Source organism: Mercenaria mercenaria, chromosome 18, assembly GCF_021730395.1.
Source record: "Mercenaria mercenaria strain notata chromosome 18, MADL_Memer_1, whole genome shotgun sequence".
Lineage (NCBI taxonomy): Eukaryota > Metazoa > Mollusca > Bivalvia > Venerida > Veneridae > Mercenaria > Mercenaria mercenaria.
Window position 1 is genome coordinate 18385062 of NC_069378.1, and position 25087 is coordinate 18410148.

The 25087-nt window shown below is 38.3% G+C and overlaps 1 protein-coding gene across 1 annotated transcript in view; it reads right to left on the minus strand.

The window, feature by feature from the left end:
* The window catches only part of LOC123538351 (uncharacterized), a 144536-nt gene that overhangs the window by 11912 nt on the left and 107537 nt on the right, over window positions 1-25087 (minus strand). The window contains exons 11-15 of the mRNA XM_053529687.1: window positions 21654-21740; window positions 14226-15412; window positions 13804-13870; window positions 12922-13022; window positions 1814-3097 (exon numbers count right to left, since the gene is read on the minus strand). Of these exons, the coding sequence (XP_053385662.1) occupies window positions 1814-3097; window positions 12922-13022; window positions 13804-13870; window positions 14226-15412; window positions 21654-21740 (2726 nt within the window). The remainder of the gene's footprint in view (window positions 1-1813; window positions 3098-12921; window positions 13023-13803; window positions 13871-14225; window positions 15413-21653; window positions 21741-25087) is intronic.

Sequence of the window (25087 nt, forward strand, 5' to 3'; positions counted from 1 at the left end):
TCTTGTGTTCCTCTACCAATCTGAATGAAACTTACAGGGCTGTGTTACCCTGAAGCATTTAACATTTCTACCAGTTTTATTGAAATCCTTCAAACCATGTCTGAGATATGACTCCGTACAGATAGAAAATGGAATAAAACACTATATATATATATATATATCAGGGCTTCGGAAATTTGCCGGTTTGTCGGTTTTGGACCGATTTTTGACTTTTCAGACCGATTCATGAAGTGAAAAAACAAAAAAAAATCGGTCCCGTAAAAATGGAGAAAAGTATAAATTTCGGTCTGATATCTCAATACACGATCACCTGCCAAGCAGGAAATTGTTGGTCGCACCCTCAAATAATCAATAAACGTGTCAAACGGTCTGATTGTCACTTTGATAATCGGTTCGCAATTAGCACGTGACGCAATCAGTGCTCGCGCGGCACATCCTTTAATGTTTGCAGACAGCCGACTGCAATGTATTTAACATTTTTGACTGGTTTCCAAATATGTCTGACTGGATCTAAATCATTTCGACGGGGATCCACTTCTTTTATTTAGAATCCGACGGATGGTTTATTTCAAAAGGCTATGTTTGATCACGGTAAAAAAACAAATGGTCACTGCATTTAATCAAAGAGCTATAACTGTACATTATAATGAGACATCACACGGAAAACCGATCAAAATATTTTTTATAATTACTTGATTTGAAAAAATTACAAGATTCATTAATTGTTGGGGCTCCAGTTGAAACAAGTGCAGAAAATCGTCTTTGCAACCTGACTGTGCAAAAAACAAAAAGAAAAAAAAATGGACTGGCAAACACGAATGATAAAGAAAACCGGAGTGGCACTGTTTATCAAATCGGTCTTTTAAAAAAAGTTTCAAAATGAGATTTTGTTTACATCAGAAGAGAACATATAACTTTATAAAATGTAGTTGCTTATTAAGTTCAACATAAGTGAAATGAAATATCCGTGGCCAACACGCGTGACCTTTTGGTACTATACATGCGGGAAATTCGATCTCTGCGTTCATATAACGTACACATTCGGTCCGCGGCAGAGTATTCTTATAATACTGAGACTGTTTAGCAGAGAATATGTGTCATGTAATTCACTTTGACGCATTGTATTTTATAGAATTCCGTCAAAAAATGAGGAAACATCACAAAGTATCTGCCGTGTATACGGTACTGGTCACGTGCGTTGGCTTTTAGACTAGTTACGCACACGGTGTCAATGCCTCGGTAATTTTATCCTTACAAGTATTTTCTCGGAAAAACATCGAAATTTAAACAAAGTAACGATCACACATAACACTGAATAACTGTCTTCATTGTATGGAAACACGCGGTGACCGGTAACTCAGTTTTAATGCATGACATGCTTATTTCTTTACTCTATCACGTTTTACAAAATATGTAATATTGGGAATGCAGTGGGTGGGGTAGCGCCGATGTCAGGATTTTCGTTTTGGACCGATTGAGTTATCAAAATTTCCGGAGCCCTGATATATATATATATATATATATATATATAGAAAATGGAATAAAACACTATATATATATATATATATTAAATATACATGTACAAAGGGCCATAAATCATGTCATACTCAGGCAATCTGACCAAAAATTGCAGCATGGCATCTCTACAGCAGTTAACTCCTCTACCATGTTTTATTTAAAAACTCTATACCACAGATTTCGACAACTGGAAAGAGGGACGTACAACGCCAAAACTAGATCCCTCCACTGGGGAATAAAAAGAATTAAATTATTACAGTGGGACTTCAGTGAAAGGTAAAAAGAACAAAATTACCGTAATGAGGCTTGGTCCATTAACTAGCCGAGCAAGCCTCAAGTAGTTAAGGTGATCTTCTGGTATACCAAATGAGCTTCCAATGAGTGATGGTCTTGATATCTCAACACTCTCATCCATGGAGGAACATGCTGAATCTCCCTTCAGATCCCCCAAAGGTACTTTCCCACCTGCTTCTGTAAGATGTTGTCTGCTGCCCAACTCCTCTAACTGTTCTGTAGAATGAGCCGGGGCAATATGGCTACCAAGTAACTTTTGTCCACTTCTGGTACCAGGCTCCTCATCTAGCAGAAGATCAAAGGAATGATTTCCCTCCATTTTTATATGTCTGCTACTATCATCACCATATTGCGTAACACTTCTTTTAAATTTCAAATCTGGCGTAGATGCCCAAATGGGTCGACCCATTCTAAATGGCGAGACCCTGGAACTTCTGGAGCTTTCAGCCGCTTCTAAATGCCTTTCGCTATCTAGCAGCCAGTCGGCGGTATGACTATTTGCAGCTATAAGGGCTTCCTTTGCACGCTTCTTTTCTAACACTATTTCTTTTGCTCTACAGGGTGAAGCAGATCTAGTAAAGTCATGTTTACTATCTTTACAAACATTTGGAGTACTTTGGCTAATAGGCTGATTCTCTTTGCTAAGTATGCTATATTTCAGATTTTCATTCACGTCTAAGTTTGAAGCAGCAGCAGTCTGTAAAACATTTTCAGTGTCTTCTGCTTCATCTTTCAGATCTAATTTATCAATGTCACGGTCACTTTTACTTTTGACCTTTTGAAAGGTCACATGACCTACTTGTGTGACCTTTGAACTTCGGACAGGTTTCTTATTATTACCACTGGATTTCCTTTCAACATTTACAGAAATCGCTGAGATGTATCTAGAATTTGTGGAATGCTCTTTTCTCTTATTTTCTGTAGGAACAGTTTCTACAGGAACAGTAAGTGTATATACTAAGGATTTGTCCTGAATTTCATTATTTGGAGAGTAACTAATGGAAGATAAAGCAGGCTTATTTTCTTTGTCTTCATCAGCACAGACATTTTTCTTACACACAAACACATGCTTTGGTTCATTCATCACATGTACATGTGCATTCCATTTCTCAGTAGTTTCTGTAATTTCAGCCAATCGGTATTCAGTGTTTTCTCGCTGCTGAGCAGCAGGAAGTGAATGCTGTGGATTCTGGGTAAACTTTTTGTCATGTGGTACTGGTGAGCTTTTGGTTTTACTGTTAGTGTTAAAAACATCAGCTGTTTTTGTCTGAGCCAATAATGATTCCTGAAATGAAGAAAGAAACACATGGAATTAATTACTTTAAAAGAAACAACGAGAATAAATATGGTAACAAACAGTAAAAGAGGCATACTTTAGGTATCACATGCTGTAAGCACATATACATACAAAACAGAATTTTTTCATATCTGATAAAATAACGCCGTAATTTAGAAAATACTTGTGCAGTCAAACCTGTATACTTAAGAGTGTATATGAGCCGTGCCATGAGAAAACCAACATAGTGGCTTTGCGACCAGCATGGATCCAGACCAGCCTGCGCATCCACGCAGTCTGGTCAGGATCCATGCTGTTCGCTTTCCAAGTCTATTGCAATTAGAGAAACTGTTAGCAAACAGCATGGACCCAGACCAGACTGTGCGGATGCACAGGCTGGTCTGGATCCATGCTGGTCGCAAAGCCACTATGTTGGTTTTCTCATGGCGTGGCTCATATGTATCAGAGAGCCAAAAAATGGGTCTATTCCCAGGTGGTCTTTACTCACAGGTTTAAATTCACTGCATATATCTATTTAACCTTTACCCTGCTAAATTTCTATAATGGACTGGTCCATCATTCAATTTGGGCAACACCATTTATTATTCGAAGGGGTGTTTACTGGAAATTTACTGATTAAATAGCAAACAGTGCAGACCATGATCAGACTGCACAGATGTCAGGCTGATCTTTGTCTGCACTGGTCGCAAAGGCAGAATTACTTGCCGCCAGCAGGCTAAAGGTTAAACAAAATTTAGAGTCATGGTCTCCAAATACAGGTCATTGGCACATGTTTGAATGTACTTATCAGAAAGAACTAGAAAATGCTTTTGTAAAAAAGCGAATGTCTCCCCCAATGCAAAGTCCTATAGGCAAGAAGTCAATAGGGGTCAGGAGCGAAAGTCGAAGAGACACTGATGGTTGGCTGCAATAGGGATCATCTACTTGGCATGTCCAGTCATCCCGCTAAATTTCAACACTCTTGGCCTAGTGGTTCTCAAGTCACTGTTCAGGCTCCTGTGACCTTGACCTTTGATCAAGTGACCTCAAAATAAATAGGGGTCATCTACTCTTCATGTCCAATTATCCTATTAAGTTTCAACATTGTAGGTCAAGTGGTTCTCAAGTTATTTTCAAAAAATGATTTTACATGAACAGGCCACTGTGACCTTGACCTTTAATAGACTGACCCCAAAATCAATAGGGGTCATCTACTCTGCATGTTCAATCATCCTATGAAGTTTCAACATTCTGGGTCAAGTGGTTCTCAAGTTATTGATCGGAACTGGTTATCAATGTTCAGGCCTCTGTGACCTTGACCTTTAACAGAGTCACCCCAAAAACAATAGGGGTCATTGACTCTGCATGAACAATCATCCTATGAAGTTTCAACATTCTGGGACGAGAGGTTCTCAAGTTATTGATTGGAAATGGTTTTCCATGTTCAGGTCCCTGTGGCCTTGACCTTTAACAGAGTGACCCTAAATTCGTTAGGGGTCATCTACTCTGCATGACCAATCATCCTATGAAGTTTCAACATTCTGGGTCAAGTGGTTCTCAAGTTACTGACCGGAAATGGTTTTCAATGTTCAGGCCCCTGTGACCTTGACCTTTCACAGAGTGACCCCAAAATCCTTAGGGGTCATCTACTCTGCATGACCAATCATCCTATTAAGTTTCAACATTTTGGGTCAAGTGGTTCTCAAGTTACTGACCTGAAATGGTTTTCAATGTTCAGGTCCCTGTGACCTTGACCTTTAATGGAGTGACCCCAAAATCGATAGAGGTCATCTACTTTGCATGCACAATCATCCTATGAAGTTTCAACATTCTGGGTCAAGTGGTTCTCTAGTTATTGATCGGAAATGGTTTTCCATGTTCAGGCCCCTGTGACCTTGGCCTTTGATGGAGTGACCCCAAAATCAATAGGGGTCATCTACTCTTCTTGGCCAATCATTCTATAAAGTTTCAACATTCTGGGTCAAGTGGTTCTCTAGTTATTGATCGGAAATGGTTTTCAATGTTCAGGCCCCTGTGACCTTGACCTTTGACGGAGTGACCCCAAAATCAATAGGGGTCATTTACTCTTCATGACCAATCATCCTATGAAGTTTCAACATTCTGGGTCGAGTGGTTCTCTAGTTATTGATCGGAAATGGTTTTCAATGTTCAGGCCCCTGTGACCTTGACCTTTGACGGAGTGACCCCAAAATCAATAGGGGTCATCTACTCTTCATGACCAATCATCCTATGAAGTTTCAACATTCTGGGTCAAGTGGTTCTCTAGTTATTGATCGGAAATGGTTTTCAATGTTCAGGCCCCTGTGACCTTGACCTTTGACGGAGTGACCCCAAAATCAATAGGGGTCATCTACTCTTCATGGCCAATCATCCTATGAAGTTTCAACATTCTGGGTCAAGTGGTTCTCTAGTTATTGATCGGAAATGGTTTTCCATGTTCAGGCCCCTGTGACCTTGACCTTTGACGGAGTGACCCCAAAATCAATAGGGGGTCATCTACTCTTCATGGCCAATCATCCTATGAAGTTTCAACATTCTGGGTCAAGTGGTTCTCTAGTTATTGATCGGAAATGGTTTTCAATGTTCAGGCCCCTGTGACCTTGACCTTTGACGGAGTGACCCCAAAAACAACAGGGGTCGTCTACTCCAGCAGCCCTGCAACCTATGAAGTTTGAAGGTTCTAGGTCAAATGGTTCTCCAGTTATTGCTCGGAAATGAAGTGTGATGTACGTACGGACGGACGGAGAGGGCAAAAACAATATGTCTCCTGGCGGAGACATAATAAATATATTCTATGTTGAGAAATAAGCTGTAAAGGAACCAGTGGTTTACACAGTTTCAAGTAAAGCATTTTCAGTTATAAAAATAATCTTGCACTACAAAACTTAATATGAGAAGTAGAAAAACAGTCATTATGTCTTTTTTGGATAACATCATGTCTGCATGAAAGTAATTCAACTGCATATGAGTAAACAAGAGTGCAAGAATGTCACAATATGTAACGCCCGTCACAGCAAATTTCTTTACTCTAGCACCTGTATTTGCAAATGGAATTTTAACTTTGTGGTTGTTTAGTAATAACTGTAAGTGTTTTGTTTTTCTAAGTCCACAAAAAAATTCCTTACCAGGTAGAGATACCTTAAAATACACCTAAAATTGGAAAGTAACATCTATGTTTACCACAGAAAAGTGGTCTTGGTTTTTCCCTATGGTCAATTATAAAAAAGTTACAATATAAGTTATTTATAGTAACAACTAAGGGAAGTAAATCTTAAAAAAAGAAAAAAAAAAAAAAAAAAAAAAATCAAAAAAAAAATTGTAAGTCCTCACAAAAATCTTTACCAGGTAGGGACCGGTCAAAATACACCAGAAAATTGGATGTAGCATGCATGTTGTACTACAGAAAAGTGGTCTCGATTTTTCCCTACGACTAGTAATGAAAAAGTTACAATATAAGCCATTTATAGTAATAACAAAGGGAAGTAATTCTAAAGAAGGGAACTGCGCATGACACTTCGTCTCATGATGGTGTATAATTGTGTCAAGTTACATCAAAATCCCTCCATGCATGAAGAAGAAATGCTTTGGACAAAGTCATTCTTGTATCTGACCTTTGGCCTCTAAGTGTGACCTTGACCTTAGACCTAGGGATCTGGTTCTTGCGCATGACACTACGTCTCGTGGTGGTGAACATTTGTGCCAAGTTATATCAAAATCCCTCTATGCATGAAGAAGAAATGCTCCGGACAAGGTTTTCATTCTTGTATCCTTTGACCTCTAAGTGTGACCTTGACCTTAAGACCTAGAGACCTGGTTCTTGCGCATGACACTCCGCCTCATGGTGGTGAACATTTGTGCCAAGTTATTTTGTGCCAAGTTATATCAAAATCCCTCTTTGCATGAAGAAGAAATGCTCCGGACAAGGTTTTCATTCTTGTATCCTTTGACCTCTAAGTGTGACCTTGACCTTAGACCTAGGGACCTGGTTCTTGCGCAAGACACTCCTTCTCATGATGATGAACAATGCTGCCAACTTTCATCAAAATCCCTCTATGCATGAAGAAGATATGCTCCAGACAAAGTCATTCTTGAATTTGACCTTTGACCTCTAAGTGTGACTTTGACCTTAGACCTAGGGAACTGGTTCTTGCGCATGACACTCCGTCTCATGAGGGTCAAAAACTGTGCCAAGTTTCATCAAAATCACTTCATGCATGTAGAAGATATGCTCCGGACAAAGTCTGTGGACGCCGCCCGCCCGCCAGGGGCGTTTCCATAATACATCCCGTTTTTCAAACTGGCGTATAAAAGCATTAAACAATAGAACAATATATATTAAACAATAGAACAATATATACTATCAGAAAAGTTAAATCATATCTAAATGTGAAGTTTTTTACAGAGTATTAGGTGAAATAAGTAAATAAAGTTAGTGAAAAAAAAATTTCAAATATTTCATAAGAAATCATATCTATCCAAGCTTGCACAAAATGGTTTTCAACATAAAAGCCTCTCTGACTTAAATAACTTTGAAAATAGATCTTTTGTCTCCCTGCAGTCCTGTCTCCCCATAAGTTCTAAAAGGAAATAATATTATGCTCTTACGCAGAAGTGATGGGCCATCATTATTTTATTAAAATCTACAGAGAGTGTGTGCCAGCTGACAAACCATGTTATTTAATTAGATAGGCCACAAATCTTCTTTACACTATACTTTCCCTGACCTCTGACCTCTACAGACAGGTGACCTTTGACAAAGCAGAACGAACTTAGAGAGCCATTATCTCACTGGTCTCCACAACTTAACCATGACCTTTGAGTTATATGGGAATATCCTTGACTGCCTCCATATAGGGTTACGACACAGGTAACCTGTTTACAGAATTGTAACTATAACCTCTTCAACATAACACTGACTTCCTGTATTCATAGTTATAACCTTGACCTCTTTCATTTATGGCCCAGAATATAATCTTGACCTCCTTCACACAGATTCAACACATACCTCTTTCACATAGAGCTATAACCTTAACCTCTCCCCTATATGACTGTAACAATGACCTTTTCCTTTAATGGTTATAACCTTGAACACTTCCCTACATGGTTATAACCTTGAACTCTTCCCTACATGGTTATAACCTTGACCTCTTCCTTTAATGGTAATAACCTTGACCTCTTCCCTACATGGTTATAACCTCGACCTCTTCCCTACATGGTTATTACCTCGACCTCTTCCCTACATGGTTATAACATTGACCTCTTCCCTACATGGTTATAACCTTGACCTGTTCCTTTAATGGTAATAACATTGACCTCTTCCCTACATGGTTATAACCTTGACCTGTTCCTTTTATGGTTATAACATTGACCTCTTCCCTACATGGTTATAACCTCGACCTCTTCCCTACATGGTTATAACATTGACCTCTTCCCTACATGGTTATAACCTTGACCTCTTCCTTTAAAGGTAATAACATTGACCTCTTCCCTACATGGTTACAACCTTGACCTTTTCCTTTTATGGTTATAACATTGACCTCTTCCCTTCATGGTTATAACCTTGACCTCTTCCCTACATGTTATAACCTTGGCCTCTTCCCTACATAGCTATAACTTTGACCCATTTCCTACATGGCTATTAACTTGACCTCTTCCTCAAATGGCTATAACTTGACCTATGACCTTGTTACAATATTAGTATTAACATTAAAAGTTTGTGACGCTACAATATTACAGTTAGTTTCATCAACTATTTAGGACATACCACACTATTAAATGATTGGTCACTCTTAAAAGCATTTCTGTAAAAAAATTTTAGTAAGATCACTCAAAACATAACACTTTAATTTATTTAAAATCTTGCATGTTAGATCCAAATTGCAACACAAAATTTTACTTACGCATATAACAATACACAAAACTACAAATAAAATTAGTAAATTTAATATAACTTTTATTTATGTTTGTGGTACTTGGCTCAACAAATTTGTGTGTGTTACTTGTATGGCAACTTTCATTAACAAAATACTGGCATACTATGTATTTATATTCTTTTAAAATTTATAACAAATTTTGGTGCACTGTATTAAAAAGACAGCAATGCTCAGCTTTTCAAAACCTTGTTACAAAAAACAATTGACTGATCACAAAAAACGAAAAAAAGGGGTAAAATTTTGTGAAAAAAAAAAAGCACAGCTATGGAACCTGTGCACTGCATGTCAGTTCATCAAAGGGAATAAGTGTGTAAAGTTTCAATCTATTCTTGCAAGGGATACTAGCTTACATACAAAAACCGCTTAAGTCAAAAAGGGACATAACTTCATAATAATGCAAAAATGAGAATTATGGAAACTGTGCAGTGCATGTCAGATCATCGCAGTGAACAGGTCTGTGAAGTTTCAAACAATTTCCATAATTGGGCACTGAGATACCAGCTTACATTCAAAACCTTAACCAAACTGGGATGCAGAAGTCAAAGCTGACATCAACAAAGGCAGATGAACAGATAAGTGCAATATTCTGCAACTAGTCGAACTAAAAATACAACACTTCTGAACTTGGTATACTGTGGCTTTGGTGATTATATTCATTAGATTCTGAATATATATTATTTATATAAAATATCATTATATTTCAACTCATAAATAAATAATGAGAGTTTTTTTTTTTTCAGTATGTAATAAGGACCTGCTGAGTAACAGTCCAATTTCTCAACTTGAACAAGTTCTCAAAGGAAACTAATTTCTCCCGAAGGAACAACTAACTTCCTTACATAGTACCCAAGCAAAGTTAACCTTAACTTCCCTGAGAACAAAATTAATGTTGAACTGGAATAATGACATTACAGACTATGTCAAAAGCTTTTCCATATTCATCTAGCAAAGCAAAGCCTATTCACTCTCACAATTTAAATTCTGAGTATCTTATCTGTATATTTCCTGAATGAAATCTTGAGATACAATTGAAAGGTGGAGATTTCCTACTTGCATGGGTACATGTCTTCAATGCCAGATTTTTATCATGTATTTAATTAAGTTGCAAGACAAAATTTAAAACAATGATGTTCATGTTCATTACATTAACCCTTAGCCTGCTAAATTTCTAAAATGGACTGGTCCATCATTCATTCTGGGCAATACCATTTATTATTCGAGGGGGTGTTCACTGAAAATTTCTGACTGAATAGCGAACAGTGCAGACCATGATCAGACTGCACGAATGTGCAGGCTGATCTTGGTCTGCACTGGTCGCAAAGGTAGAATCACTTGCCGCCAGCAGGCTATGGGTTAAACACCTACTTTTTTGTTGTTGTCGAGTTAAACGTTATACCAACACAATCCGACTTTCCAGCTTTTCATGGAGTAAGACACAATGTGCCCTTCTGGGCATTTTTTCAGGCATGGGGTGGCACCTGGGTAGAACCATGGACCTTCCATAAGCCAGCTGGATGGCTTCCTCACATGAAAAAATCCTACACCCCATGCAAGGTTTCAAACCAACAGTTGTGAGGGGCAAGTGATTCAAGTCAGCGCCTTTAACCACTTGACCATGGAGGCCAAACATTAAGACACCTATAAAACCTTATTTTGCTGTTCAAAACCATAACCATTTACATATAACAAGTTTCGCTATTAATAAAATCAGACGTTTTTATCCCTGGCCACGTTATACCAAAGTCTTGAAAAATGTTACTGGTACCTCCCTTCCTAAGCTCTCAGTATTTAAAGCATTCTACCAGGAACAAGAAAAAGCCCAAGCACTGAGCCCAAGTAAGTATCTATTACAGACTATCATGCTGGTCATACAACAGCTTTGTAGCTTAGGATGTCTACTGATTGTATGTGACTTTAAATAATGCTTGCCTTTAAAACTGACAAGTAAATTTATAACTTTCACAAGATTTTGTATCATTAAATTATATACTGTAAACACTTGCTTACGTTTAAGACTTTATTTAAGTCAAAATTTTGCAAATTAATTATTAACTGCACTACACAACTAAAGATAACATGAGGGCCATGAAGGCCCTGTATCGCTCACCTGACCTATTGGCCTTAAAAGTGATAACTAGCTTGTCCTTTGATTTGACCTGGTGACCTAGTTTTTTACCCACATGACCCAGATTTGCTCTTGACCTAACGATCATCAAGATTAACATTCTGACTAAGTTTCATGAAGTTACAGTCGCAAATATGGCCTCTAGACTGTTAACAAGCTTTTCCTTTGATCTGACCTGGTGACCTAGATTTTGACCCCTCATGACCCAGATTCGAACTTGACCACAAGATCATTATGATTAACATTCTGACCAAGTTTCATGAAGAAACAGTCATAGATGTGGCCTCTACAGTGTTAACAAGCGTTTCCTTTGATTTGACCTAGTGACCTAGTTTTTACCCCTCCTGACCTAGATTTGAACATGAACTATAAATCATCAAGATTAACATTCTGACTAAGTTTCATTAAGATATGGTCATAAATGTGGCATTTCACTAGTTTTTCCTTGATTTGACCCGGTGACCTAGTTTTGGACCCCATATGACCCAGATTTGAACTTGACCTAAAGAACATCAAGATTAACATTCTGACTAAGTTTCATGAAGATACAGTCATAAATGTGGCCTCTAAAGTGTTAACAAGCTTTCCTTTTGATTTGACCTAGTGACCTAGTTTTTGAACCCAACTGACCCAGACTTGAACAGGACCTATAAATCATCAAGATTAACATTCTGACCAAATTTCATTAAGATATGGTCATAAATGTGGCCTCTACAGTGTTAACTAGCTTTTCCTTTGATTTGACCTGGTGACCTAGTTTTTGACCCTACATGACCCAGATTCAAACTGGACCTTGAGATCATCAAGATAAACATTCTGACCAGGTTTCATGAAGATATAGTCATAAATGTGGCCTCTACAGTGTTAACAAGCTTTTCTTTTGATCTGACCTGGTGACCTAGTTTTTTATCCCAGATAACCCAATATCGAACTCGTCCAAGATTTTATTGAGGGTAACATTCTGACCAAGTTTCATTAAGATTGGGCCAAAATTGTGACCTCTAGAGTGTTTACAATCTTTTCCTTTGATTTGACCTGGTAACCTAGTTTTTGACCCAGATGACTCAATATCGAACTCATCCAAGATTTAATTGAGAGTTACATTCTGACCAAGTTTCATTAAGATTGGGCCAAAATTGTGACCTCTAGAGTGTTAACAGTCAAATTGTTGACGACGACGACGTACGGATGGACGACGGACACAGGGCGATCACAAAAGCTCACCTTTGAGCACTTTGTGCTCAGGTGAGCTAAAAACAGTTTGACAATATGAGTCACGCCATGAGAAAACCAACATAGTGGCTTTGCGACAAGCATGGATCCAGACCAGCCTGCACATCCACGCAGTCTGGTCAGGATCCATGCTGTTCCCTAATGGTTTCTCTAATTGCAATAGGGTTTGAAAGCCAACAGGATGGATCCTAACCAGACTGCGCAGATGCACAGGCTGGTCTGGATCCATGCTGGTCGCAAAGCCACTATGTTGATTTTCTCATGGCACGGCTCATATGCTTAAACAGAGATAAACAGGAACTAAATTCACAATTTTCAGTGCTAATCTTAGATTTACTGGTGCAAAGCAAACAGGGTGCTTCAACAATTTCTTCATGCAAATACCATTCTCGCTTCCTGCATCAGACGTAGTGCAGTTTAATTTTGAGCTAACTTAATGCTTATATTAACAATAGGCATAAAATATGAGATCAGATCAAGTAGGAAAACATAACTCTAGTGAGTATAATTGTAATATTTACCCCAGATACATCTATGCTTGATTGAGTAGTCTCCCCTACAGTGTCAAGATCAGCAAAGCCTGAACTGTCAGAATGTGTGCTGGCCGACTTCTCTATAGTACCTGTAAAACAATCAAATAACCTGATATAGTCAGATGACCTTTGTGTCTATCAGCTGGAAAGTCAGAATTGATACAAGCCAATGGTTTTGTCTGCTAATTTGAGCCACGCCATGAGAAAACCAACATAGTGGCTTTGCGACCAGCATGGATCCAGACCAGCCTGCGCATCCGCGCAGTCTGGTCAGGATCCATGCTGTTCGCTAACAGTTTCTCCAATTCCAATAGGCTTTAAAAGCGAACAGCATGGAGCCTGACCAGACTGCGCAGATGCGCAGGCTGGTCTGGATCCATGCTGGTCGCAAACCCACTATGTTGGTTTTGTCATGGCACGGCTCATTTGATTTTAACAGATATTCAGTCATATAACAGCAATCAGTCTACTTAGCCAGAGTTCCTGGATCCTAAACTAGTTCTGTCTTGGTCTCCACAGGATGCTGCCCACATGTATGAACAAAATGAACAAACTGCCTCCTGTCAAATCATCCTAGAGATCAAAATATATGCTCCATCAAAGGATCAAACATTGTTCCTCTCAATTATAGTATACTTAGCTAACTGGGTGATCCTTATACTTACTGAACTACATGTTTAAATAGCTCACACAAGTAGTATGGATGATCCTTACAGTCATGAATAAATAAATTTGTTTAGAAAAGTAACTCTGTTATTGTAATAAGTAGTGTTTCAGACTAACCAAACTCCTGACTTTTATTCTGTAAACCTTACACAGCTTTATATGTCTGCCAGTTTTACAAGTTCAGAACTGTACAATCTGGCTTACCTCTCCTTACTACAGGTTTACTGATGTTCCCATTCCAGTCTTCAAAGGCATTATCCGCACTTGATATCTATAGCAATAAAATAAATATTTTATAACTAAATGACAAAATTAATGTATCATGATTTTCCTTATATTTCCAAAGTATCAAAGTAACTCAATATGGTAGACTAGACAAAAACTCTGATAAGTATAAACTAATATATTTAAATGAGTTTGAATGTCTTAATATCTTATTGTTCATTTAATTGCTGATCAAGGTTAAACTATATTGCCGCGAATATTGGAAATAATTATATGTATTCTTACTCTGTTACTGTCTAAAAAGCTAATTACTATTCTTAATAATTATCGTCATTATCATCATCATCATCATCATCAACATCATTCAATTCATTTTGTTTTGAAAGTAGCATCATAATTACCTCCTCAAGTTCAAATGATTCCTGTGGTGGAATCTGTGTAGGCTTTAGGCTATTTTTAGCATCTGGTGACCTTGACCTTATCATGTCAGCATCTAACTTTCCTTCATGTGTCCTTGACATTTCTTCCTGATCAGTTAGCTGAGCATCTAGCTGATCATGAATTACAGTGCTCATAGTTGCCGAGGAGCTTGCAGATTCTGATAAAGCATCTCCATGAATCACATCACCCGCCCGCGGGGTCAGATCTCCATCTGAGTCAATATTACTGTCCTGTGGCACTAACGTAGTACAAGAATCAGATCTTACACCCATAGTCAAGGAAGTTAACTCATTTGAATTAGGTCTCTGATTTACCTCCCTTGTCTGAATACTTTCCTGAGGACTGATTTCCTCCTCAACAATTATACTTACAGTCTGTTTATTCTGCTGAGACAATTTTCTAGGTCTTTCAGCTGATTTAAAATCAAATTCTTCCTCCCCATCATCCAAATTCTGCTCGAAAGAAAATTTCACGTCATTAGGAGTCAGAGGGGACCCAGTAATTGTTGACTGAGTAGATTTCTGAGCAATAATGAGAGCTGATCGTGGATCTTTGTCACGTAAACTTGGAGTTCTATTCTTAGCAGTATAATCTCCATCGTCTTCAACAGACAACATAAGTCTATCGACCTGCTGCTTGCGTAAGTCACCTAATGATAATTTTCTACCATCTGGCAATGTACCGGTATCCTCATTAAACACAGGATATTCCCCATCCATGCTTTTCATAATAGTTTCTTCATAATTTTTTCTAAGGTTACTGATCGAATGTTGTCTTTGCAATTGGTAACGATCATTAGAATATGAATCGGAACTTTCCAAAGACGATTCTGAACTAAACCTATCACTGAAGCTTTTAAGAACAAGTCCCCGGTCCCAACTATCGATAGAAGCAGTCATATCATGCTGCTCTGTGGCAGACCCTTCCTCGGACTCATCAGTAAGAGACCAGTTACTCCTACTTTTAACGCTGTGATAAAATTGTTTACGTTTTTCTGCCGCCGACATTGTACGTTTCAAAGACTTTGAATCTGTCTTCGGTTCTTCAGCAGTGAATTCCCTGCCGTAGAATCCTTGTCGTGCTAAGGCCTTCCTGTTTGGGAGATCCAATATGCTTGGTATTGAACTGACCATTTTTGTCTCTTCATCTGAAAATAGTAATTCCATTATTAATACCTCTTCAAATTCATTTATAATTAGATCTAGCTGTGCTTGTAGGTCACTGTTGCCCCCATTTCGTGTCATAATATGGTTATATTTAACTTTTTTTATTGGGTTTAATGTTGCACTGCCACAATTACAGGTCATATGGCGATTTTCAGCTTTATTGGTGAAGGAAGACCCCAGATGCCCCTCTGTGCATAATGGCATCACGAGTGGGCACCTGGGCTAAGAACCACTGACCTTCCGTAAACCAGCTGGATGGCTTTCTCACATGAAGAATTCAACGGCCTGGGTGAGGTTAGAACCCACATCCATGAGGGGCAAGTGATTTGAAGTCACTCGGCCACAGAGGCCCCTATATGTAACTTGCTGACAATACAAGACTTAATAAACATCAATGGTACCTTGAGTTAGGGTGCGAGTCATTGTGGGTGGGTGCATGAATACTATAAAACATTATCAAGTACAGCTGATCAAGTAACACAAAATAGAAGAAACTGAGCAAGTTTTTGATAGGTTGGAATGGGATGTGAGTGGGGGTGCAGTTAAATCCAAAACAAGAGGGTCATGATAACCCTGAATCGCTCACCTGAGTAATATGAGCCACATGTTTCAAATGACAAACTGATGCTAAAATATTAGAAAGTAGGTCAGTAGGTCACATTCATGGTCAGTGAAAGACAGTTTTAAGATTGGTGTGCAAAACTGTACACGTCATCCAAATTTCAAGGCTGTATCTTAAAAAACAAGAAAGTAGGTCAGTAGGTCAAGATCACAGTCAAGTGATCCCTAATCTCTTGGGTCATCAGGTAATTATAATTAAACAGTCTAGGAAATATGACCTGATAATTTTTTAAGTATTTTTTCTTATGTAACTCATAATTATAACAAGTGACCCCTGGGGCGGGGCCTCTTTTCACCCCAGGGGCATAATTTGAAAAAAATTGTTAAATATAGACAATATAGACAATATTTCATTAAATTTTGGACTTAAACATAGTTTATCATCCATATAAACATACACACAAAATGTCAAGATCATAATTATATAACAGTAAATAACATTTGTATATACAAAGAGTATGTAATTTGGTTAACATAGTCTATCAGAGGGTAATTAACATAATACTATTTTCTTCATACGTTCACTATGGAATATTGAGAAGTAATATCACTGTCTAAGATAATTTTCCCGAATCTTTTGAGCACAGTTTATATAACACGCAAGTTTTGACAACACATTTTCATCTTTAGAATTTAACAACTGTAACAGTTTAAGCATACTTGGACGGCATAATATGTGTCTATATCTTGAGCAGGTCAAAATAAAATGCAATTCATCTTCCAAATCTCCACTAGAACACATCTGGCACAGTCTTTCATTCCTTTCAATTCTATTTTGTCGGTGTCTACCTGTTTCAATTCTAAGCCTGTGAGCAGACACTCTCATTCTAGTTAAAAGAATTCTTTGATACTTGGGCAACAAATCGAGATAAAGTTCATAATCAAAAGAAATTTTCAGATGTTTATAAACAATTAACACACCACTGTCATTAACATTCTGACTACAATCCTGCATATAGCAAAAGATCCACCTGGCAATGTTACACACTAAATATCAAATGCCTAGGCCTTGAACTTTCAGACAAGAAGATCTTTAATTTTTTTCCTATATAAGTCTATGTTAAACTTGGTACCCCCTGGGCAGGGCCTCTTTTCACCCTAGGGACGTAATTTGAACAATTTTGGTAGAAAAACACTAGGAAAGGCAACATACTTAAAATATCAAAAGCCTAGGCCTTGCAGTTTCAGGCAAGAAGATTTTTAAAATTTTTGTTTCCTATGTAAGTCTATGTGAAACATGAGACCCCCCCGGGGCAGGGCCTCTTTTCACCCCAGGGGTATAATTTGAACAATTTTGGTAGAGGACCACAAGGCAATGCTACATACAAAATATCAAAGGCCTAGGTCATGTGATTTTAGACAAGAAGATTTTTAAAGTTCTTTACTATGTAAGTCTATGTAAAATTTGTGACTCACGGGACGGGGCTTCTTTTCAGCCCAGGGGCACAATTTGAACAATCTTGATAGAGGACTATAAGATGATGTCACATGCTAAATATCATGGCTCTACGCCCTGCGGTTTTGGACAAGAAGATTTTTAAAGTTTTTCGTTTCGGTTGCCATGGCAACCAGAGTTCTGCATGGAATGAGATTCTTTGAACAATTTTGAAAGGGGACCATCCAAGGATCATTCCTGTGAAGTTTGGTGTACTTCTGCCCAGTGGTTTTGAAGAAGACGATTTTTTAGAAAATGTTGACAGACAACTGACACAGCACGACAGACGACAAAAGACGGACATTGACTGGTCACAAAAGCTCAACATGTTAAACTGTAATAACTCTAGGTAAAATACTTATTGAGATACCAGTGACACAAACGTTTGGGCATTTTATGTAAATTTGTTACTGTCACAAGGGTCATAAAACTGGTCTTACTGAGTAAAATCCCAAACAAAACCATTGGTGCACAACTTCACAATCCTAAAATGTTTCATGACTCTATCAAATACTTTCTGAGACATATGCAAAATAAATTTCTAAGCCCTTTTTGTCTAATTTTGAATGTCAAGGTCAACTAGAAAATGCTTTTGTAAAAAAGCGCATATCTCCCCCAATGCAAAGTCCTATAGGCAAGAAGTCAATAGGGGTCAGGAGCGAAAGTCAAAGAGACACTAATGGTTGGCTGCAATAGGGATCATCTACTTGGCATGTCCAGTCATCCCGCTAAATTTCAACACTCGTGGCCTAGTGGTTCTCAAGTCACTGTTCAGGCTCCTGTGACCTTGACCTCAAATCAATCAATCAGATCAAGTGACCTCAAAATAAATAGGGGTCATCTACTCTGCATGTCCAATCATCCTATTAAGTTTCAACATTGTAGGTCAAGTGGTTCTCAAGTTATTTCCAAAAAATGATTTTACATGAACAGGCCACTGTGACCTTGATCTTTAATAGACTGACCCCAAAATCAATAGGGGTCATCTACTCTGCATGTTCAATCATCCTATGAAGTTTCAACATTCTGGGTCAAGTGGTTCTCAAGTTATTGATCAGAACTGGTTATCAATGTTCAGGCCCCTGTGACCTTGACCTTTAAGGAAGTGACCCCAAAAACAATACGGGTCATTAACTCTGCATGAACAATCATCCTATGAAGTTTCAACATTCTGGATCGAGAGGTTCTCAAGTTATTGATTGGAAATGGTTTTCCATGTTCAGGTCCCTGTGGCCTTGACCTTTAACAGAGTGACCCTAAAATTGTTAGGGTTCATCTACTCTGCATGACCAATCATCCTACGAAGTTTCATCATTCTTGGTCAAGTGGTTCTCAAGTTACTGACCGGAAATGGTTTTCAATGTTCGGGCCCCTGTGACCTTGACCTTTCACAGAGTGACCCCAAAATCATTAGGGGTCATCTACTCTTTATGGCCAATCATCCTTTTAAGTTTCAACACTCTGGGTCAAGTGGTTCTCAAGTTACTGACCGGAAATGATTTTCACTGTTCAGGCCCCTGTGACCTTGACCTTTAATGGAGTGACCCCAAAATCGATAGGGGTCATCTACTTTGCATGTACAATCATCCTATGAAGTTTCAACATTCTGGGTCAAGTGGTTCTCTAGTTATTGATCAGAAATGTTTTTCAATGTTAAGGCCCCTGTGACCTTGACCTTTGACAGAGTGATCCCATAATCAATAAGGGTCATCTACTCTTTATGATCAATCATCCTATTAAGTTTCAACATTCTGGGTCACGTGGTTCTCTAGTTATTGATTGGAAATGGTTTTCAATGTTCAAGCCCCTGTGACCTTGACCTTTGAAAAAGTGACCCCAAAATCAATAGGGGTCATCTACTCTTCATGACCAATCATCCTATGAAGTTTCAACATTCTGGGTCAAGTGGTTCTCTAGTTATTGATCAGAAATGGTTTTCAATGTTCAGGCCCCTGTGACCTTGACCTTTCAGGCCCCTGTGACTTTGACCTTTGATGGAGTGACCCAAAAAACAATAGGGGTCGTCTACTCCAGCAGCCCTACAACCCTATGAAGTTTGAAGGTTCTAGGTCAAATGGTTCTCCAGTTATTGCTCGGAAATGAAGTGTGACGTAGGACGGAAGGACGCTCGGACGGACAGACGGACGGAAGGAAGGACTGATGGATGGACAGGGCAAAAACAATATGTCTCCTGGGGGAGACATAATAACTCTAGTCTATTGACTAACTTCACATGCCAAGTAACACTCCTATTATGTTATGACTCTAAGTCAAATACTTTTTGCGATATGCACAACACAAATTCAGACAGACAAGGGAAAATTTAAGTGCCACCCTAACATTTTTTGTGGAGTGAGGGGGTGGGTGGGGTTTTGCACTGTAAGTACGACTGTCAACTGAAGGTAAAAAACATTAATCCTCAGTATCAGTATATCCTTTTAAAATGATGATGTTTTTCTAAAATTTGACATAGTAACCTAGTTTTTGGCCTTAGATGATCAAGTCAACTTGGCCTAAATGATATAAAGATAAACATTCTGACCAAGTTTCATTTAGAACAGGTAGAAAATGTAGCCTCTACAATGTTCACAAGGTTTTTATAAGATCTGACCTAGTGACCTAGTTTTTAACTAAGATGACCCTATTTGGAACTTGACCTAAAATTTATATACAATGTAGACTAACATTCTGACAATTAAGCAGAAAATGCACGAGTATGGGTGGCGGTAACCGCCAAAATTAGTAAATATACAATCCATTCATAAACAAGTAAGTCAGTGCGGTGCATTTCAACACCGTCTAGTCTAAAACTCCATCCCATTCAATATACTTGCATTCAACGCATTGTATTTTGAAACCATTTAATGCAAAACTTCATTCCATCTATTTAAACATGGAACGATGCATTGAAAAACTTGTTGCGATGCACCATACTATGAAATCATCCAACAAAACATGATACCATGCAGCTCAATGTGAAGACGTTTAACACAACATGAGTACGTGCAGTGTAAAATGAAATGATTTATTATAACTTGATGCCGTCTAATGCATATTGAAACTGCTTTGTGTAATTAAGTGTATATTTACTCATTTTGGCGGTAATCGCCGCCCATACATGAGGCCTCTAGAATGTTAACAACATTATTTCTATGTTATAATCTACTGATCTAGTCTTTTACCTTAGATGTCTTATATATAGCTTTCATATTATACAACTTTTCTGAACAGTTGCTTCTGGAATGTTAAAGACAATTTTCCTAAATTTGACTGAGTGGTCTAGCTTTTTATTATAGATGACTCAGGTTTTGTTGAGGTAAACCTTCTGACCAAATGTTATTAAGATTTCGCCATATCTGTGACCTCTAGTGAGTCAATAGCAAAATTATGTACAATAGATGATGACGACCAAAACACCAGACCATCCATTTATACAAGTAGCCGATTCAGGTGAGATAATCAGCAATGTCTGTAAGTATGAATAACACTTCAAATCAGGAGACTAGCTTTAAATATCTGGTGAGGTGTTCTCTGAGGACTTGTGGTTGAGAATTTTTGCTACTTTACCTCACGAGATGGGGGCTTCTGCATGGAGACTTCCTTCATAGGCTGACTTTTGGACGAGTATAATAAGTAATGTTACCTAGAAATGGGATTGACGGCATGGAAATTATTTTTTTTGTTGGGTTTAAGGTTGCACTGACACAAAGTATAGGTCATAAGACAACTTTCTAGCTTCTGATGGCAGAAGACCACAGGCACCACCACTCTGGGCATTATTTAGTCATAGGTGGGCACCTGGATAGAACCGCCTACCTTCTGTAAACCAGCTGTAAGGAGTCCTAACATGAAAGACTTGCTTTACAGGCTGACTTATGGATGATTATAATATTAGGTTTTGTTACCTGGAGACGGGGGTTGCTGGGGGGTGGGGGGTGGGAAGGACTAAACACTTACTTTATAAACTGACAAACTGATGAATGTAACAGGCTAAGACTGACAGTTGAACAAAAGGCTCCGTTACCTTGAGATGGTGCTACAATATCGAGACTCACATTATAGGCTAATGAATGGGTACAACAGACTAGGTTACCTGGAGATGGGGCTACAATATTGGAACTCACATTATAGGCTGACCAATGAATGGGTACAATAGACTAGGTTACCTGGAGACGGGGGTGCCTGCATGGATGCTCCACGGATAAACTTCATGCCATTGGCCACTGTACTAAATGTTGGTCTCTGCATTGTACCTGCAAAACAGATATAAAAACAACTTAATGACAACATAATTTTATGCTATAAAATAATTTTCAATGATGTATCTCTAATGAGACACAAAAAAGACATTTGAGCCGTGCCATGGGAAAACCAGCATAGTGGGTTTGTGACCAGCATGGATCCAGACCAGCCTGCGCATCTGCGCAGTCTAGTCAGGATCCATACTGTTCGCTTTTAAAGCCTATTGGAATTGGAGAAACTGTTAGCGAACAGCATGGATCCTGACCAGACTGCGCGGATGCACAGGCTGGTCTGGATCCATGCTGGTCGCAAACCCACTATGTTGGTTTTCTAATGGCACGGCTCATTTGCCTCTGTGGGGACTTTTTTTTTTGGAGAAATAAACTGTAATACAAACATTCCAGGGAGCCTGCCCTTTAGATTTCACTAGAAATTTCTGCCTTACTGTGTTTTAGTTTCTGACTTTGTGGCTGCTCTTCATAGAGAACAATCATGTGTCTGATGTCATTTCTCCTACACCTCTGAGTCATATGGAGAAGCTTCCAGCTACTTGCAGAGAAAAAGTCAACACCAGTTCATGGTAAGGGTAACTTACTAGCACTACTTTTTTGTTGTTTTGTTTTTTTTTTTTTGTTTTGAGTTTATCGCCGTTTTTCAACAGTATTTCAGTCATGTAACGGCAGGCAGTCAACCTAACCAGTGTTCCTGGATTCTGTACCAGTACAAACCTGTTCACCGCAAGTAACTGCCAACTTCCCCACATGAATCAGAGGTGGAGGACGAATGATTGAAGACACAATGTCTTTTATCAAATCGTCATGGAGAACATAAGCCCTGCATGGGGATCAAACTCGTGACCCCACGATCAGTAGACCAACGCTCTCCCTACTGAGCTAAGCGAGCACTACTTAAACGAAATCTTGAAAAATGATAGTAAACCCAGTCAAACAAAAATAAGTCATAAAAGTTCTTTTCAGTAGTAAAATATCTTTAAATAAAATCTACATCTTTGAAATTCATTTCAAGAACAATAGCAATCATCTTTGTACTGTACAGTCCACATAATTATATATGCAGCATTATTTATTAACAAATATAAAACACATTTCATTTTCTAACATTCTGTAAGGCCAGAAAGAAAAATACCTGTTTTAGTGTTACTTTACCCCCATCCTCACCACACAAAAATGAGGTAGATAAGTAGCTTTTTTTTTTCTTTTCCATTTTCTTTATATCTAATTTCATGCAAATATTGTTGTAAAAAGGCATTATAGAGCCCTGTAAATCATTTTACCCCAAGATGAAAAAGGGATTTTTCCCTGGCCTAACATAATAAATGGAGTACAATATTTGATACAGTAAAACCTCCATAACTGACACCTCTCTAAAAAGACACCTACAGTATAACCTCTCTTAATGACACCCTGGAGCAAACACCTTTCTACAAAGACCAGTATTTTCCTTCCCAAAACATAGAATTCTTAGTAAATTAACAAGAGCTGTCGGAGGACAGCAACGCTCGACTATTCAACAGCCTTGTCAATTGAATGAATACAAAAGTTGAAAAAGGGGCATAATTTTGTAAAATGCAAAGTAGAGGTATTGAACCTCTGTACTGCATGTCATATCATGACAGTGAACAAGTGTGTGAAGTTTCAATCCTTTCCAATTTGTGGATACTGAGATACCAGCTTACATACAAAAACTTAACAAAAAACTGCTAAGTCAAAGGGGCATAATTTTGTAAAAATGCCAAGTAGAGTTATGGGACCTTCACAGTGCATGTTAGATCATGACAGTGAACAAGTGTGTGAAGTTTCAATCCATTCCAATTAGTGGATACTGAGATATCAGATTACATACAAAAATTTAACAAAAAACTGCTAAGTCGAAAAAGGGGCATAATTTTGAAAAAAAAGAGAGTAGAGTTATGGGACTTGCTTAGTGCATGTCAGATCATGATAGTGAACAAGTATGTGAAGTTTCAATCCATTCCCATTAGTAAGTACTGAGATACCAGCTTACATACAAAACCTTAACCAAAAATTTCTAAGTCGAAAAAGGGGCATAATTTTGTAAAAAAGCAAAATAGAGTTATGGAACCTGTGCAATGTAGATCAGTTCATCACAGTGAATAAGTGTGTGAAGTTTCAATCCATTCCCACAGGTGGTTACTGAGTTACCAGCTTACATACAAAACCTTAACCAAAAATTTCTAAGTCGAAAAAGGGGCATAATTTTGTAAAAAGCAAAATAGAGTTATGGAACCTGTGCAATGTAAGTCAGTTTGTCACAGTGAATAAGTGTGTGAAGTTTCAATCCATTCCCACAAGTGGTTACTGAGATACCAGCTTACATACAAAACCTTAACCAAAATCGGGACGCGGATGCGGACGCCGACGCGGACGCGGATGCCGACGCATGGTCGAGTGCAATAGCTCACTATTCTATGAATAGTCGAGCTAAAAACCCATGTACAACAAACACATTTTTCAAGAAGAGTTTGCTTTTTTGAGGTTATACTGTTATGTAAATGAAGAGTACCAATAAATGATAAAACAAGATTATATAACAACCATGCATACTTAAGCATACAATAAACTATGAACATTTCCAAAACAAAATCTTAACAGAATGCTTAACAAGAAATTAAACTATAGAAATTACAACGTTTATAAAGTTTAAATAAAACCACGTTTCTGCCACTGGTTCAAACCAATTGTATACAGTCAAACCTGTCCATTAACTAGGCCACCCATGTGGTCTTTGTTAACAGGAACTCCTTTCAACAGGTATACATTCATGTACTCTTTGTATAGATAAAACAGGATGAGAAAATGGCAACATTTGGAAAGAGGTAATATAGTTTTGGCCTTTATCCAGAGGTGGCTTTTAGTATAGGTCTGTCTGTGCATACAGTTGAACCCGTGTTAGCTGCCACCTGTATTAAACATCAACTTGCTTTCAGCTGCCAGGCAGTTAACTTTAATTTCAAATTTAGTTTTTTGTGTCACTTCAACTCATCTTAAACAGCCACCAATCTGACTAAAGTACATCTCCTATTACGCTACGCATAGGATCTGAGAACGACCTATTCATAGCCTCGTTCTGGCGACCCTTTCGCTAGCCAATCAGAACTTAACTTACAATATCTCGCAAATCTACCTGTAGCCTTGACTTTTGATATTTACAATTCTTATGTCACAATGTGACTAGTAGCTGATTAGCTCAGTCGGTAGGCTACTTACTTTGTAAGCGAGGGGTCCCGGGTTCGAAACCTGGTATGACTGCACATTTTTCTTACTCTTTGACATTAGAACAAATCGTTTGATTGGTTAAAATAAAAATAGCAATACTG